Source organism: Nerophis lumbriciformis, linkage group LG20 (genome assembly GCF_033978685.3).
Source record: "Nerophis lumbriciformis linkage group LG20, RoL_Nlum_v2.1, whole genome shotgun sequence".
In the NCBI taxonomy this organism is placed as follows: Eukaryota; Metazoa; Chordata; class Actinopteri; order Syngnathiformes; family Syngnathidae; genus Nerophis; species Nerophis lumbriciformis.
This window is the reverse complement of record NC_084567.2, coordinates 29,444,705-29,462,500: the sequence shown is the minus strand read 5'-3', so window position 1 is coordinate 29,462,500 and position 17,796 is coordinate 29,444,705. Positions and strand designations below refer to the sequence as shown.

Sequence of the window (17,796 nt, the reverse complement as noted above, 5' to 3'; positions counted from 1 at the left end):
CACGCCCCCGTCTGATGGTGCCCTGTCCTCAGCACCATGGACAGAGGCGGTGACCTTTGCTCCTGCAGGCAGCGCTGGCCCCATCTCCCTCCACAGATATATATCTGTATTTTAAATTAAACGTGCTAAGTGTTTAGTTTAGACTCAATACCACATGACTGTTACTATCAGTGTTCTCAAAATTACTTTTAAATAGTAATTAAGTATAGTTACTCGTTACTTAACCAATTAAGTAATTTAATTACTAATGGAATTACTCATTACTAGGGAAAGTAATTAATGGGTTACTTAAAACAACAACAACAACACTTCAAATATATGTCATATGCAGTTGAGAGAAGTTTCATATGAGAGCAGAGTGTGTGTGTGTCTTTAAGAGGCGGTGTCTGTTGCCAAATGATATGTGACCTCAGCGAGGTTTTCAGCTTAGCTATAGCAGTTAACAGCAGCTGCTCTGTTGAATAGTTCATCAGGTTGTGTTTCCTTTGGTTAACAAGGAGATTGTGTGTGTGTTCTGGCAATACTTACTTATTGGGGAGATCACTCTGTTTACACTGTCACCTTTAGGGGACCTCTGACGGTATGGGGACAAAAAAACAGGTCCCCTAAAGGGAAACCTTTTTAAATGATAGTCAGATCCATTCTGAATATGCCTTAGTGATTTTTAAGCTTTGGCCCATAAAACATGTTTACTGGTTAGTTTGAGTGTGAGACATTTGCACAGCAGCCCCCCTCATTGGGCTGTAGCTGGTACTGCACTCGCTCCTCTGCTCACACTTCTTCCGTGTATAGTTAATCACTTCCACCTGGTGAAACTTCCTATAAGAGGACAGCTGTAGTGCTGTATTCTGAGGATCATGTCATATTTAATTTGAACTTTTTTTTTTTTTTTTTTTTTTTTAAATGGTCGTACAAACTTGTGTGAATTATGGAAAATTATTTAAATTTGGTCCCCATGAACCATATTAGCTCTTTTTTTCCCCAGGGTCCCCAGTAAGAATGATCAGCACATTACTTCATCAATCCAGATATTTAAAGACGTGTATGAGCTAACTGGGCAGTGGCCATTTTACCTCATTTTTTTATGCCTCCACAACCTGTAGAAAGGGTGGTCCCCACAAGTGATGATCATAAACTTGGTCCCCATTCTAAATGATGACCAGTATGTGTGTGTGTGTTGTTGTCTGCAGTCACTGTGTGATGTTGCCTCCTTCCATTTGATATCAAGTTAATTTTAGTATTTAGTATTTATTTTTTCTTCGGTCAATGGTCAACAAAATAAACAAACAGTTTTACATAAACAAACAGTTGTACATTCATAAATTAAAAATGTTGCAGACCGAAAGGGTTTAGGCTGAAGTTGAACACTTATTGCGCCTAACCCTATAAACAAAGTCAAATACAAGATTAGCTTCCAAAAATTATGAAATTTCCTTTTCACAACATATTATAAATACACATTGTACACAACATAAATACTGTTCAATAATATACACAGTAAAGCAGGGGTGCTCATTACGTCGATCGCGAGCTACCGGTCGATCGCGGAGGGTGTGTCAGTCGATCACCAGCCAGGCATTAAAAAAATAGTCCTAAAAATGAGCGATCATAAATCTTCACTATGACGTCACTTTCGTCACTTGATTGACATTCACGACACCCGAGGGTCTTCTGAGATGACGCTGGCTGCTGCTCATTAAAATTACCGACTGGAAGGCGAGAAACACTTTATTTCAACAGACTCTGGCGCCGTACCTGTCGTCAAAACTCCAAAGACCGACTGCACAGTTGCACAGTTGCGCTAACAAAATAAGAGTCTCAGAAAGCTGGCGTGCACAAGCTAGCAAGCTACGGAGTTTGCCGACAATGTATTTCTTGTAAAGTGTATACAAAGGAGTACAGAAGCTGGACAAATAAGATGCCAAAAACCAACCACTTTCATGTGGTATTGGACAGAAAGGAGGACTTTCAAGCTACGGAGTTTGCCGACAATGTATTTCTTGTAAAGTGTATACAAAGGAGTACAGAAGCTGGACAAATAAGATGCCAAAAACCAACCACTTTCATGTGGTATTGGACAGAAAGGAGGACTTTTTTTCTCCTCCATTCGAAAATGCGGACGTTATTAGCACCACTGTCTGATTCCTATCAATGCAAGTCATCAGAATCAGGTAATACACCAACTTATATTCTTGTCTTCCTGAAAGAAAGGAATTTATATGTGTTAAACATGCTTGTATTATCATTAAACACTTTTAACTTGTTAACAATATTAACTATGTGTTAAACACGCTTGCATTATCTTTAAACACCTTTAACTTGTTAACAATATTAACTATATGTATTAAACATACTTGTATTATCATTAAACACCTTTGATTTATTAACAATATTAACTATATGTGTTAAACATGCTTGTATTATCTTTAAACACCTTTAACTTGTTAACAATATTAACTATATGTATTAAACATACTTGTATTATCATTAAACACCTTTGATTTATTAACAATATTAACTATATGTTTTAAACATGCTTGTATTATCATTAAACACCTTTAACTTGTTAACAATATTAACTAAATGTGTTAAACACGCTTGCATTATCTTTAAACACCTTTAACTTCTTAACAATATTAACTATATGTATTAAACATACTTGTATTATCATTAAACACCTTTAATTTATTAACAATCTTAACTATATGGGTTAAACATGCTTGCATTATCTTTAAACACCTTTAACTTGTTAACAATATTAACTATATGTATTAAACATACTTGTATTATCATTAAACACCTTTAATTTATTAACAATATTAACTATATGTGTTAAACATGCTTGCATTATCATTAAACACCTTTTAACTTGTTAACAAAAACATATATTTCATAAATAAGTAAATATAAATTATATATATGAATGAGGTAGATCCCCACGACTTGATCAATTCAAAAGTAGCTCGCCTGCAGAAAAAGTGTGAGCACCCCTGCAGTAAAGGCATGTGAAATATCCTTGTACACATGTTAAACCTTTGCACCAATTATATACTATATACAAACAATTATACTTCCATTATTATTTATATCCCACATTTAGTTTTTAATTAACATTGATCATAGTATTAACTACTGTGTTGATTCAAGAGTGATAGATTTCTCCAAGACATTGGTCTTAAAGTGTTTTTTAAATGTGTGAATGGAACTGGAAGATTTTAAGGAATCATCCAAGCTGTTCCACAGTTGAACCCCCCTGACAGAAACACATCTACTTTTTAAGCTCGTTGTTATGTTTGCTTTCTGAAAGACAGCTGAACCTCTGAGGTCATAGGGACTCTTCCTAGGTTTGAACCTCTCCTGTAGACACCCAGGCAGCATGTGGTTATGAGCTTTGTACGTCACAATAGCAGTGTTGATAGCAGTAGCAATATAATTTTAGTTAGTTTCATTAGTAAAAAGATATTCCCTGCGTGGAACTTCTGGCGCTGTCTTGTTGACATAAAACCATATGAAAAGTAGCGTGCCACGTCACGTCAAGCTTACCGCTAAACGGTCTGATCTGGTACTGACCAGGGGAATCCGACTGTTTAAAAGAATCGTGTATGTGTGAATGCTTTCACACAATTAAAACAAAGCCTCGTAAAGACTCGCGGCGGGTCTTGACGCGATGTGATTTCTGCCCAGTACTCTGAATGTCAAAGTGAAGAAATTCAACAAAGAAAAGTAAAAAGTAAACGGGGGGAGTAGCTATGAAAGACAGCGTCAAAGGATATTATTAGAGATGTCCGATAATATCGGACTGCCGATATTATCGGCCCATAAATGCTTTAAAATGTAATATCGGAAATGATCGGTATCGGTTTCAATAAGTAAAATTTATGACTTTTTAAAACGCCGCTGTACGGAGTGGTACACGGACGTAGGGAGAAGTACAGAGCGCCAATAAACATTAAAGGCACTGCCTTTGCGTGCCGGTCCAATCACATAATATCTATGGCTTTTCACACACACAAGTGAATGCAATGCATACTTGGTCAACAGCCATACAGGTCACACTGAGGGTGGCCGTATAAACAACTTTAACACTGTTACAAATATGCGCCACGCTGAACCCACACCAAACAAGAATGACAAACACATTTCCAGAGAACATCAACATAAAACACAACAGAACAAATACCCAGAACCCCTTGCAGCACTAACTCTTCCGGGACGCTACAATATGCACCCCCCGCTACCCCCTACCCCCCAACCCAGCCCACCTCAACCTCCTCATGCTCTCTCAGGGAGAGCATGTCCCAAATTCCAAGCTGCTGTTTTGAGGCATGTTAAAAAAAAATAATGCACTTTGTGACTTCAATAATAAATATGGCAGTGCCATGTTGGCGTTTTTTTTCCATAACTTGAGTTGATTTATTTTGGAAAACCTTGTTACATTGTTTAATGCATCCAGCGGGGCATCACAACAAAATTAGCCATAATAATGTGTTAATTCCACGACCGTATATATCGGTATCGGTTGATATCGGAATCGGTAATTAAGAGTTGGACAATATCGGCATATCGGATATCGGCAAAAAAGCCATTATCGGACAGCTCTAGATATTATATATCGGTATTAAAGTTAAAGTACCACTGATAGTCACACACACACTAGGCGTGGTGAAATTACCCCCTGCATTTCACCCATCCCCTTGTTTCACCCCCTGAGATGTGAGGGGAGCAGTGAGCAGCAGCGGTGGCCGCGTTCGGGAATCATTTTGGTGATTTACCCCCAATTCCAACCCTTGATGCTGAGTGCCAAGCAGGGAGGTAATGGGTCCCATTTTTATAGTCTTTGGTATGACTCGGCCGGGGTTTGAACTCACGACCTAACGATTTCAGGGCGGACACTCTAACCACAGGTATTGTCTCAAATACATATCTATTTGTAAAATATACCGGTTTAATATATATCGGTAATATTGGTATACCACCGAGCCATAGTTTGTCTTCTTCGCTGTCGGCGTTGAAGGGACTCAGAGTTGTTTTTCCAGTGTATTCTCTGACTTGTTTTTGCTTTCACTTTCGTCTCAAGGCGGGTTTCGTCTGAGCTTGTGCCTTCTTCTTCAGCATGTGGCAGTTTGGCGTTCGCAGGGTTGTTTGTGGCAGTGGATTTGCATTCTGTGCAGTAGCCGTTTCCTTTTTCGACGGCCGGGTTGATTGCTGCATTGTGTGGATTTTGTTGTGCCTTGTTAAATTGCTGACTGAGTGACTGTGTGAGTGGTTTGATTGAATCTGAACGATTTAATTGGTCCACCGTCACACCGTGACCCGTTCGGCATGTGACGAGGCTACATTTTTTGGCAGCTTGTGAACCCGGAAAATCCATAAATTGGGCGCAGCATTGTATAAAGTGCATGGTTTAGCGACATAGAGACTGGAAATTACGGTAATGAAGTGCAAGTCATTTTTGGGAGACCATTTGTTTGTTAGCTTAGTTCAGGGGTCGGCAACCTTTACCAGTTAAAGAGCCATTTTGACCAGTTTCGCAAATTATAGAAAACAATGGGAGCCGCAAATTTTTTTTAAAATGTTAAATGAATTAACACTGCATACAAAGTTTTCTTTTTGCTTTGTGCTATGTATAAACCAGGGGTCTCAGACACGCTGCCCATATCTTTATATGGAATCTGAAAGCTGGTGCGGCACACAGGTTTTGAATGAATGGCGCTTGCCAGCGACATGAGTGCCGTGATGGTAAAGCACATAGCACCCTCTACAAGCAGCGTGCCTGATCTGTCACACGTTGTATGGCGTTTCGCTTGCTCACGCAGGTGACAGCAAGGCATACTTAGTCAACAACCACACAGGTTACACTGACGGTGGCGGTATAAAAAAAACTATAACACTCTTACTAATAATGCGCCACACTGCGAACCCACACCAAACAAGAATGACAAACACATTTCGGGAGAACATCTGCACAGTAACACAACAAAAACACAACAGGACAAATACCCAGAATCCCATGCAGCCCTAACTCTTCCGGGATACATTATCCACCCCCGCTACCAAACCCCGCCCACCTCAACCGACGCACAGAGGGGAGGGCGGGGTGGGGGGTTGATGTGTGAGGGAGCAGGGTTGGGATGGGGGCGGGGTTTGGTGGTAGCAGGGGTGTATAATGTAGCCCGGAAGAGTCAGGGCTGCATGGGATTCTGGGTGTTTGTTCTGTTGTGTTTATGTTGTGTTAAGGTGCAGATGTTCTCCCGAAATGTGTTTGTCATTCTTGTTTGGTTTTGGTTCAAAGTGTGGCGCATTAATAATAATAATAATAATAACTGGGATTTATATAGCGCTTTTCTAAGTACCCAAAGTCGCTTTACATGTAGAACCCATCAATCATTCACACCTGGTGGTGGTAAGCTACTTTCATAGCCACAGCTGCCCTGGGGTAGACTGACGGAAGCGTGGCTGCAATTTGCGCCAACGGCCCCTCCGACCACCACCTATCATTCATCATTCAATTCACCGGTGTGAGTGGCACCGGGGGCAAAGGGTGAAGTGTCCCGCCCAAGGACACAACGGCAGCGATTTTTTTTTTTTTTTTTTTTTTTTTTTTTTTTTGGATGGTAAGAGGCGTTATTAGTAAGAGTGTTAAAGTTGTTTTATATGGTCACCGTCAGTGTAACCTGTGTGGCTGTTGACAAAGTATGCCTTGCTGTCACGTACGTGTGCAAGCAGAATATGTATATTGTATAACAAGTGTTGGGCTGGCACGCTGTTTATACAGATTGTAGAGAGCGCCAAATGCTGTACCATCATGGCACGCCCTTATTATAGCTGTAAGGGTGAAAATCGGTGATTATTAATCCCGGGAGTTTTCTGCGAGAGGCACTGAAATCCGGAAGTCTCACGGGAAAATTGGGGGGTTCAGCAAGTAAGCTGCTGAGCCGCATCAGAGTGATCAAAGAGCCGCATGCGGCTCCGGAGCCGCGGGTTGCCGACCCCTGGCTTAGTTGGACCAGGTGTGACGCATAACACTATTAAGGTTCTCACAGATTTCAGCGTACTGTGGCAGGGACTCTGCCCACTTCACGACTGCATTTTGACAGTTCTGTTGTGAAGCGCATACATTCAGTGTCTGCGAGGAAAAAGGTTGACACCTTGGGTAGTTTTAATAAGGCATCGGTCTCCAACCTTTTTTCCTCTGAGAGCTATTTTTACTAAATAAGAATGGCAGAGAGCTACTCGTTATGTAAAATGTATTTTCACAGCTTATTTCAACACAAACAAAGTGAATAAACTTGTTTTGCCAGTGTATGAACAAAATGTTGGAAACCACGCCTCACATTTTGTAATAAAAATATTGACAATAAAGTTTGTTCATTTTGTATTTCAGTAGTTTCTTTTAAATCACTATTTGAGTTACTTTGACAAAAAAATTATTTTGTGTGTTTATATGACTGGCAACATTTAAATTGCATTTTATTTAGGAAACATATCTCCACTCAACCGGAAAACAGTCGTTATGCTATTTTGTGGTCATTTGTCATTAAATACGAGGAATCATGTCTGAATTGAACAGTTATAAAAAAAATACGTTTGCCTCTGATCCAAGCATGCTTCAGCAGTCCTTGATCATTTCCAGTCTAAATGCTGGTGCCAAAGCACCAATAATTTTTACTGACAGTTTTGTTAAGAACTGGTCAAGGGGGTGACCCCGGGATGCAGAGACGGGAGGCAAGTTTGAATAACAAAAAATGAATACATTTAATAAGTCCAAAAAGTGTAACAAAAAGCGATGGGGCAGAAATGCACACCATGAATACTAACTAAAACAGGTTCCTCAGTGATCGACAGGGGAAAAAACCAGGACGCACTCAGCACAGCATAATGTCCTTGCTGCCTCAAGGAGGCTGGGAAACAAACACAACAAAATTAGAAATAACAGGACTAAGGAAAAATAACGTACCAGGACTGACGAGACGAAGTAGGCGCATGCACGTGGGAGGTGCAGGATAAAATAACCAGCAAGACCCAGCTGTGGGTGACGAGCTTAAATACTCCTCTGAAGAAATAGGTTGCAGGTATGCCTTAGTGTCCGCCCCTCGCTGGAGACTAATGAGCTGAGGAAACACATCACAATAAAAGAGAAGGCAGGGAAATAAAAACACAAGTTTACAATCTCTAAAGGCCTTCGTGGCCACATGCGTGGACAGCACCTTTTAGCTCTTATTTCCAAAATTGTGTACACTACTGAATTGGGGTCTTATGCCGACATATGGACACTTATACTGCTATCTGGTGGTGTCAGAAGAATATAACATACAATGGAATTTGGGGAAAAAAAGTGTAAAAATAAACATTTGCATGTCACTACACATGAAGTACACATTTGTGTACTTATGGACTCAGTACATCATATTAAAAGATCATTTTTAGTTTTTATTCTAATTAGGGTCCAATAAGCCCAAATAGCAAAGAGAAATACAAAAAGCATGTAAACAAACAGCTTGGGCCTTAAGAGGTTAAGGAAATATTATTTGACCCCTTGGTGATCTACTCAAAATCAGCTGGGGATCTAAAGGTAGCTCATAAGCTACTGGTTGGTGACCCTGTATTAAGTTACCATCACTAAAACACATGTCAACATCAATGGACTTGGTGTACAGGCTTTTTCATGGCAAAGTTGCGATGTATAAAGAGTGAACTGAAGTTGAAAATGTTTCTACATGCTGTGGATACTTTGGCGACACACGGAGGTGGTCCTTTGGGCTTTGCCAACATTTAACCTCAACAATGTAAAAGATCGATGCCACAAAATGCAGTTTTTCGTCACTGCATATAATGCTTCATATTCATATTTGTGTGGACGTCTGTTATTTATCCGGGCAATAATTTTGCCGTATTGCTGTCACAATGTGTTCCTGTGACTGCAGCACAGCCTGGCCAATCGGCAGCAGCCGCCGGGTGTTGCGGCGCATTAATGGTACAGAATAGAATAGAATAGAATGGACTTTATTGTCATTATATTTGCATATAACGAGATAAAGGACTCCAATTTAAGGTGCGGTAGTGGGAACAAATATGGGATAAAAATAAATTACACAAGAAGTAATAAAGATAAAACTAAGAATTGAAATAAATAGACTACTATCCAATAAAAAATAATAAGCAATCCTGTACAATATACAAAACAATATACAAAATACTGTACAATATACAGAACAAGACAAGTGTACCGGAGTGATAACAATCAGTGTCAGATGTATTGCGCTCGAAGGGTAATATTGCACAGTAGAGGACCTCCCTGAAGGATTTACATAACTCCCGTTGCCTCAACAGAGCAAAAAACATCACCAAGGACAGTACACACCCTGGCTTACACCTGTTTGACCTGCTACCATCGGGCTGGCGCTACAGGTGCATCAGAGCCAGAACAACCAGGCTCAGAGACAGCTTCTTTCCCAGAGCTGTCACCATCTTGAACTCTAAATTATAATAAATAATTCACCCCTATACTATATCCTACCCTAATTTTTGTCTGCTTCAGTGCAGCCGGGGTACCACACTGTTATGCAGTACGTCAGCAGGCTCTCGACAGCCGAGCGATAGAAGACAACAGGAGACGGTGGAGAAAAAATAACTGTCCTGTGTTATAATGAAACAAGATTCGAAGTCTTTCGTATTTTTTTTTATATACTAGCACGTTTAAATTTGAAATATTTCAAACCATATATAAAAATGGTTACATAAAACTCTAATCTGGCTGTAAGCAGTCTATTGTATGAACACATTTGGTTGTAAATTACACAAATTATATTTATATTAGGGGTAATCAGAGTCTTCTAAAGTTTTACCTATCTTTGCAGTGACTATCTTTTCAAACCGGGTAAGCACTTATCTCTGGTCCCCTCACCACATCAGTTTTATTCTTCATCTTCTTCCTGATGTGGTATCACTTATTTCCTATTTGTTCCTGTGTGAGGTTCTTTGACGCCACAGCATTGACGGGCTCACACACTTTATCCCTCTCAACCCTCTTACGTTCGCTCGAAACGCCAGAAAAAAGCACTTCCTACTGCTTGGCGGTGAATTCTGATATTTTCAATATGATTTGCTGACGCCAAGGCCAACACAAACGTGAGCTCAATTCTGCGTTGATTGGGATGTAAAAAATTAAATATGCTTAGATTAGTGCGTGCGCACACTTTAATACATATACATTTTTTTGTGAGTAAGCCGTTTTCTGGATTTGAGCGTACAACTATTTTTATTAGAAAATCCACTCAACTCTTGATACATGAAGCCCCTGGAATTGATGAGTTTGACGACATAGACGGGTTGTCAACATGAATTGGGCTGACTGAATATAATGAATAAATTATACGTGGCGCAATTGTCGACGCCTAAAGCGCTTAACAATTGTTTATTTATTGATATACAGTCGTGGTCAAGACTGGTAAAGAACATAATGTAGGGGTGTAACGGTACACAAAAATTTCGGTTCGGTACGTACCTCGGTTTAGAGGTCACGGTTCGGTTCATTTTCGGTACAGTAAGAAAACAACAAAATATACATTTTGTGGTTATTTATTTACCAAATTTGTAAACAATAGCTTTATCCTTTTAACATTGGGAACACTATAATAATTCGGCCCACGTTAATCAACATTAAACTGCCTCAAGTTGTTGCTTAGATTAAATAAAATTACAAAACTTTTCTTCTACATATAAAAAGTGCAACATTAAACAGTTTCAAGTTAACTCATCATGCTTAATTTATTACAGCATTTGGGAAGCCTGTAGTTGATTTTTATTATGTAAATGTTATATTTTTATTAACATGTGATAGCAGGGACCCTGCAATTCAAAACTAGGCTGCTCCATTACTAATGATTAATGTAAGTATAGCTGAAAAAATAGTACAATAGCAATAGGAGAGACTATTCATCCATGAACACCATGGAGTTCATGTAGGCTTAATGATGCAGTTACATTATTATATCAACTATCAGAGACAGAAACGCTTCATTTAACATAATGTCCTTTTATAGAAAATTGTAAAGTGAAATAACAGACAGACAAGGCTGTGCTGTCCGTAACACACACACACACGCACACACACACACGCACACACACACACACACACCGCAAAATGAGCGAACGTTATGCTAAAAGCTAATTAGCCTTCACCTCAAGCCAGGACTGCGAGCGAGCCTTTTGTGTTTCTAGAACGTCAACGGGCTCATAGTGAGGTTACTAGTAGTTGACTGGGAGGCCAGTGACGTGCGGTGAGGTTCATGGCTGGTGAGGCACTGACTTCATCACAGTCAGATTTACAAACAGATGAACCCTAAAGACTTTCTTATTCACCATTTGATTGGCAGCAGTTAACGGGTTATGTTTAAAAGCTCATACCAGCATTCTTCCCTGCTTGGCACTCAGCATCAAGGGTTGGAATTGGGGGTTAAATCACCAAAAATGATTCCCGGGCGCGGCGCCGCTGCTGCCCACTGCTCCCCTCACCTCCCAGGGGGTGATCAAGGGGATGGGTCAAATGCAGAGGACACATTTCACCACACCTCGTGTGTGTGACAATCATTGGTACTTTAACTTAACTTTAACTTTACACATACAAACTGTAGCACACAAAAAAGCACATTTAATAAAAAAAAACGTTATTATGGTCTTACCTTTATGTAATATATTGGGTTGGAGGCAATAACCAGACGAGGTGATGAAGTACGTCTCTTTACTGTAGACTTCAGAACAGACTCAACACACTTGACGTCAGGTGCGCAACACCACGTAAATCGTTGGCCAACCAAAATGTAACCACAGCACGCTATAGCCAACATTAACCAGGAGATGGCAACAAACAAACATAGATCACTCTATTACATTCCTCCCCTTTTAGAAATGTAGAAGTTACTCAATAGAAATAAACAACCCAACCAAAAAATGCAGCAGCTCAATAAGAAGCCAAAAAGTGCAAAAACAATAATGTTCGTGTTGGAGGAGTTGTGAATGAATGAAATATGAAATCCGTGCTGCAGTCTGCAGGTGTACCTAATGTTGTGGCCCTGCAGTCATTCACAACTCCTCCAACACGAACATTATTGTTTTTGCACTTTTTGGCTTCTTAATAAATAACTTTTTTAAATAGATTCAATCTTGCACGTGGAAAGTTTAAGTGTGGGCTTTAGTTGATACAACACTCCCGTCAGGGGGTGCATTCTACGGCGAGGGTGCTTCTTTACCACCAGGAGGCGGGATTACTGCGAGCCTCACACAGTGCGTCTTCGCAGCAGTTTTATGATTGCTCAGCACAAGAAATACGTTACACACATACAGTTGTTGACAAAATACACTGTACATTATATACCTCAGCTAACTAAACTATGGAAATGTATAATATAGTTCATATAGCAATACGGTCTCACTGCACAGCAGGCCAGCAGTTAGCCGAGTCCGCAATCCATGTTGAGGCACAACTGAGTGACGTGCCTCAACTGGCTGCTGATCACCGCACCGTCTCTTCTCAGTATTTGAACGGCAAATGTGAAAATTCAGCGATTTTGAATAAAAATAATCTAAAACTGGTGAAGTTAAATGGAAAATAACTTTATAGTATAATCACTGGATACATTTAACAATTTAATTAATTTTTTTTCTTTCAATGATGGCAGGTGAGGCGGGGCCTCACCTGCCTCTAGTGACTGCACGTCACTGTGGGAGGTGTTTATTATAATTTGGGGAGAGTCCGCTGCCTGATGCTTACCTGCTGAACACCTACCTGCTCATGACAACGCTTGAGCACTGACTACATGCGCTCTGAATACGCACTGCTGATTGGCTGTTACCGCTCTGGGTGTAACTAATCAGATGGTTGTGTGGGTGGGACAATGCTGGGTGCTGTGTAGAGTACTGACAGAGACAGGCAGAACGAAGCGCAGCAGCTTGTTAAGACTTTAGCTTAGGCGGCCACTTAATATGTTCGTGTGGAAACTCGTTCGGTACACCACCGAACCGAAACCCCCGTACTGAAACGGTTCAATACAAATACACGTACCGTTACACCCCTAACATAATGTCATGGCTGTCTTGAGTTTCCAATAATTTGTACAACTCTTATTTTTGGGGGGATAGTGATTGGAGCACATACTTGTTGGTCACAAAAAACATTCATGAAGTTTGGTTCTTTTATGAATTTATTATGGGTTGACTGAAAATGTGAGCAAATCTGCTGGGTCAAAAGTATACATACAGCAATGTTAATATTTGGTTACATGTCCCTTGGCAAGTTTCACTGCAATAAGGCGCTTTTGGTAGCCATCCACAAGCTTCTGGTTGAATTTTTGACCACTCCTTGTCGCCTTTGTAACCGAGTCTAATGACTGCATCACATGAGCCCTGTTTAAATGGGCTCAGATATGTCAACAGGTGTCGTCAATCATAATTACTCACATGAAGTTAAGAGGCCATGCCATGAAGCTAATTTGATTTGTAACTTTTCTACATCACCAAAATTGATCATGTATGTTGCTGTATGTATACTTTTGACCTAGCAGATTCGGTCACATTTTCAGTAGACCCATAATAAATTCATAAAAGAACCAAACTTCATGAATGTTTTTTGTGACAAACAAGTATGTGCTCCAATCACTCTATCACAAAAAAATAAGAGTTGTAGAAATTATTGGAAACTCAAGACATCCATGACATTATGTTCTTTACAAGTGTATGTAAACTTTTGACCACGACTGTATATTATTACGCTAATTGCCTTGTTGTTAAATCTTTTATGTTTTTAAAATGTTGCTTTTGTACATTCCAGGCTCTTCTTATCTCACGGAGCGGATGTTTTCCTCAAAAACCGCGAGGGAGAAACCCCTCCAGACTGCTGCGGTCACAACACAAAAACCTTTGCAGCCCTGCAGGCCAACAAGAGAGAGAAGGATGCCAAGAACGTCACTCAGGCAGCCAGAAAAATCCTTCACAGGTTCAAATTGATCTGTGCTTCCCTTTTCAATGTGAGGTGTTAAAGAGGGGTTTATATAAGGAACAGTAGCCATAGCAGTATGGATATGGCTACTGTTCCTTATATAAGGCATATATAGCAGTATGGATATAAATGACTAACTTGTTGTGTCACCTTGGCGGTGATGAGGTAAAGCTAAGGTAAACGAAGTGCTGGAGCATGAAAAGATACATGCATAATTATATGACATCGTGTGTGTGGTCTGTGCACAGTGACATCGCTCTTGGGCAAGAGAGAGTTCCAATTCCTTGTGTCAACTTTGTGGACGGCGAACCTTATCCAGACGACTATAAGTACATCCTTGAAAACTGTGTCACCTCCCCGATGAACATTGACAGAAACATCACACACTTACAGGTGAGTTAGTGCAAACTAGGGTTGTCCTGATACCAATAGATTGGTACCGGTACCAAAATGTATATCAATACTTCTTGATACTTTCCCAAATAAAGGGAACTGCGAAAAAAACTAAATTTTGGCTTTAATTTAACAGAAAATCCTACAATACAATAAACAAGCATCCTGAAAGACCCATTCCACCCCGAGCACTGCCACCTAGAACTGCTACCCTCGGGCAGACGCTATAGGGTGCTAAAAGCGGGCACAAATAGACTAAAAAACAGTTTTTACCCAAGAGCCATAGTAGCATTAAACAGGCCTGAGTGAGCACAATGTGTCCGTCATGTCCTCATGTATCATGTCTTTTTATTTTTTCGGACTATAATGTGCAATAATGTTATATGTGTATATGTATATATATGCATATGTATGGATATATGCATGTGTGTGGATATATGCATGTATATAGATACATATCTTCTTTATCATATTTTGAAAAACTTTTTTTTTTACTATTTATATTACTAAATTATTGTGTATGCACCTTAGGGGATCTGCTCCAATTTCGTTGTTCTTTGAACCTGTTCACTATAATAAAGACAAATAAAACTCTATTCTATTCTATTCTAACAAATGTTTCCTATTGCACTCAAAGAAAAAAAATATAAGGTTAAAATATAAATTAAGGGGCATTAAACACATTGTTTTTCTTGTTGCACTCATAGAACAATTTACAATTTTCCGTGATCAAGAATTACATTACAATATAATAAAAACTCTTTATTAACATGATATGGCTGCCAATCATGGTCTGTGTTTTAAGAAAAATACAATTATTTGTAAGTACTAAAAAAAAAACTATGGATGAATGCACACATATAAGCAATGTAGCAGGTAAAACACACATTGTTAAAGATAAAACACAAGTTGTAGCAATTTGTTACCAAATTCAGTCATTTTACTTGCACTAGTTCGGTGTTTTTCAACCTTTTTTTTAGCCAAGGCACATTTTTTGTGTTGAAAAAATCCAGAGGCACACCACCAGCAGAAATTATTAAAAACGAAACTCCGTTGACAGTAAAAAGTCGTTTTTCAGTTGTTTTTAATCCTTCTTTGTGGGGACATTGTTGATTGTCATGTCATGTTCGGATGTACATTGTGGACGCCGTCTTTGCTCCACAGTAAGTCTTTGCTGTCGTCCAGCATTCTGTTTTTATTTACTTTGTAGCCAGTTCAGTTTTAGTTTTGTTCTGCATAGCCTTCTCTAAGCTTCAATGCCTTTTCTTAGAGGCACTCACCTTTTGTTTATTTTTGGTTTAAGCATTAGACACATTTTACCTGCACACTGCCTTCCGCTGTTTCCGACATCTGCAAAGCAATTAGCTACCGGCTGCCACCTACTGATATGGAAGAGTATTACACGGTTACTCTGCCGAGCTCTAGACAGCACCGACACTCAACAACAACACATCATTTTCCGACTATAATTACTGGTTTGCAAAAAATATCTTTAGCCCAAATAGGTGAAATTAGATAATCTCCCACGGCACACCAGACTGTATCTCACAGCACACTAGTGTGCCGCGGCACACTAGTTGACGTTAGATGGGCGGTCTTAACTCTGCTAATATTTGGCATCAATCCAAGCTGCTGTGTGCGTGTCTATCAGAATCAGAATCAGAAATACTTTAAGATTTTCAGCACAATACCATTCAAGAGCAGACAAACATTACAGGGAGACAGAACAGGATCGCTGACGGGTCTGCCAACTTCTGGCGCCCCTTACAAAAAAGGTGAGAAACAGGTAAAGGCAAAGGAAGGGAGGTGTGAGATAAATAAAATAAAATCAGTCTAAGCATATCTACGTATCTACGTGTGCACAGCAGGGGAGCTGGTTAACTTATAAGAGTAGTGTATGTGTGTTTAACAGAATGGCAACGTGTTGTCTGAGTGACATCAGTGAGTGAGTGGGCGAGTAAAGAGAGGGAGAGGTAGCGCGTGCACTACACAGTAGAAAAAGGAATGGGTGCAAAACTAATAATAAAGCAACCGGAATGTCACAAATCGGCGGCTTCGAATTCTGACCTGAAAGCGGAGCTTAGCAGGCCCCTTGTAAAGTGAAGGGTTACCCCTGACTAAAACATCAACCCGGGAGGGAACGTCTTCCCTGTGCTCCTTGACGACGGTCTGCACCGGAGCCAAACAGCAGGACAGGTGTTAGAACTACATTATTACCTGTCACTCTTTATGATTCCTTGTGCAGATCTGAATGTTCATTATTTAAATGTTGACCTAAGTTTGAAGCTAAGGTGGTAATACTAATCGCCAAATTTGGCGAGGCGTGTTTTAAAGCAACACTAAAGCGTCACTTTTAGCGTTAGTTTTGAAACCCAAATGCTTCCATATTGCTCTTTACGCACCCTCTTTATTAACCAGTATAGTTGTTGTTTTTTTTGCCATTTTTCCTCTCCAAGATGTTATTGCTTGTATGCAGCTTGTGTGTGCGTTTTGACACACTCAACGTCATGCGCCTCGGTTATGTCGTCACCGCCGCAGTATAGTACCGATTTCACTCAATTAGGATAACTACTTTATTAGTACCGGTATACCGTACAATCCTAGTGCAAACTGTACCTTTTTTTTCCCCTTTTCCAGTCTGAAGTGACTGATGGTATTGTTCTATGTATCAAACAGTACTGTGTTTGCAAAGAAGACTGTTCTTCAAGCTCCTGCATGTGTGGACAGCTAAGTCTACGTTGCTGGTACGATAAGGTAAGATGGCCAGATTCACTGTGTTTATAATGCTATTTTGATGTACCCTCAAAATGAGGAAGTGATATTTGATTTGAGTTACATTCAGGAGCATCACGTTTGCACAAGTCAACCTGTCCAAAAAGGTGTAAGAAGAAGCAAAATGTATTATCCTAACCCTTCAGCTAGTGATATTTCTTTCACATGATGTCAACACTTAGAAAAAGAAATGTGATTGAATGTGGTCGACTTCCTGCGTCATTGTGTGTATTTGTAATAGAAAGAGAAAATAATAGAGATTGTATAACAATGGATTGACATCTTATACACTGATGAATGGACAGAAAAGTGAAACATAAGGAAGAAAAAGTGTTGAAAGTGTAAAAACTAAAATATGAATAAAATGTTCGAAATAAACTGGAACTGAACTGATAGTAACAAGCAAAACAGATATAAATCCAAAAGATAAACATAACTGTAGTTGATTAGTTACAACAAATAGGCTATATAAATAAAGATAATAGATTAGATAAGTAAATGTGAGTCAAATAAACTGATCAAACATACTGTAGCTGGTCATTGATGAAGATAACAAAGAAGAAAAATAAAAAAGTAGATATGTAAATAAAAGGTGTAAAATTAGAATAAATAAAAATGATGAATACATCGAAAATGTG

General features: G+C 39.5%; 1 protein-coding gene across 3 annotated transcripts in view; it reads left to right on the top strand.

Moving 5' to 3' along the window:
- Nucleotides 1–17,796, top strand: part of ehmt1b (euchromatic histone-lysine N-methyltransferase 1b) — an 83,828-nt gene that overhangs the window by 59,823 nt on the left and 6,209 nt on the right. For all 3 annotated transcript variants that reach the window (XM_061980764.2, XM_061980763.2, XM_061980762.2), the window contains 3 exons: nucleotides 13,826–13,990; nucleotides 14,242–14,386; nucleotides 17,063–17,140. In XM_061980764.2, the coding sequence (XP_061836748.2) occupies nucleotides 13,826–13,990; nucleotides 14,242–14,386; nucleotides 17,063–17,140 (388 nt within the window). The remainder of the gene's footprint in view (nucleotides 1–13,825; nucleotides 13,991–14,241; nucleotides 14,387–17,062; nucleotides 17,141–17,796) is intronic.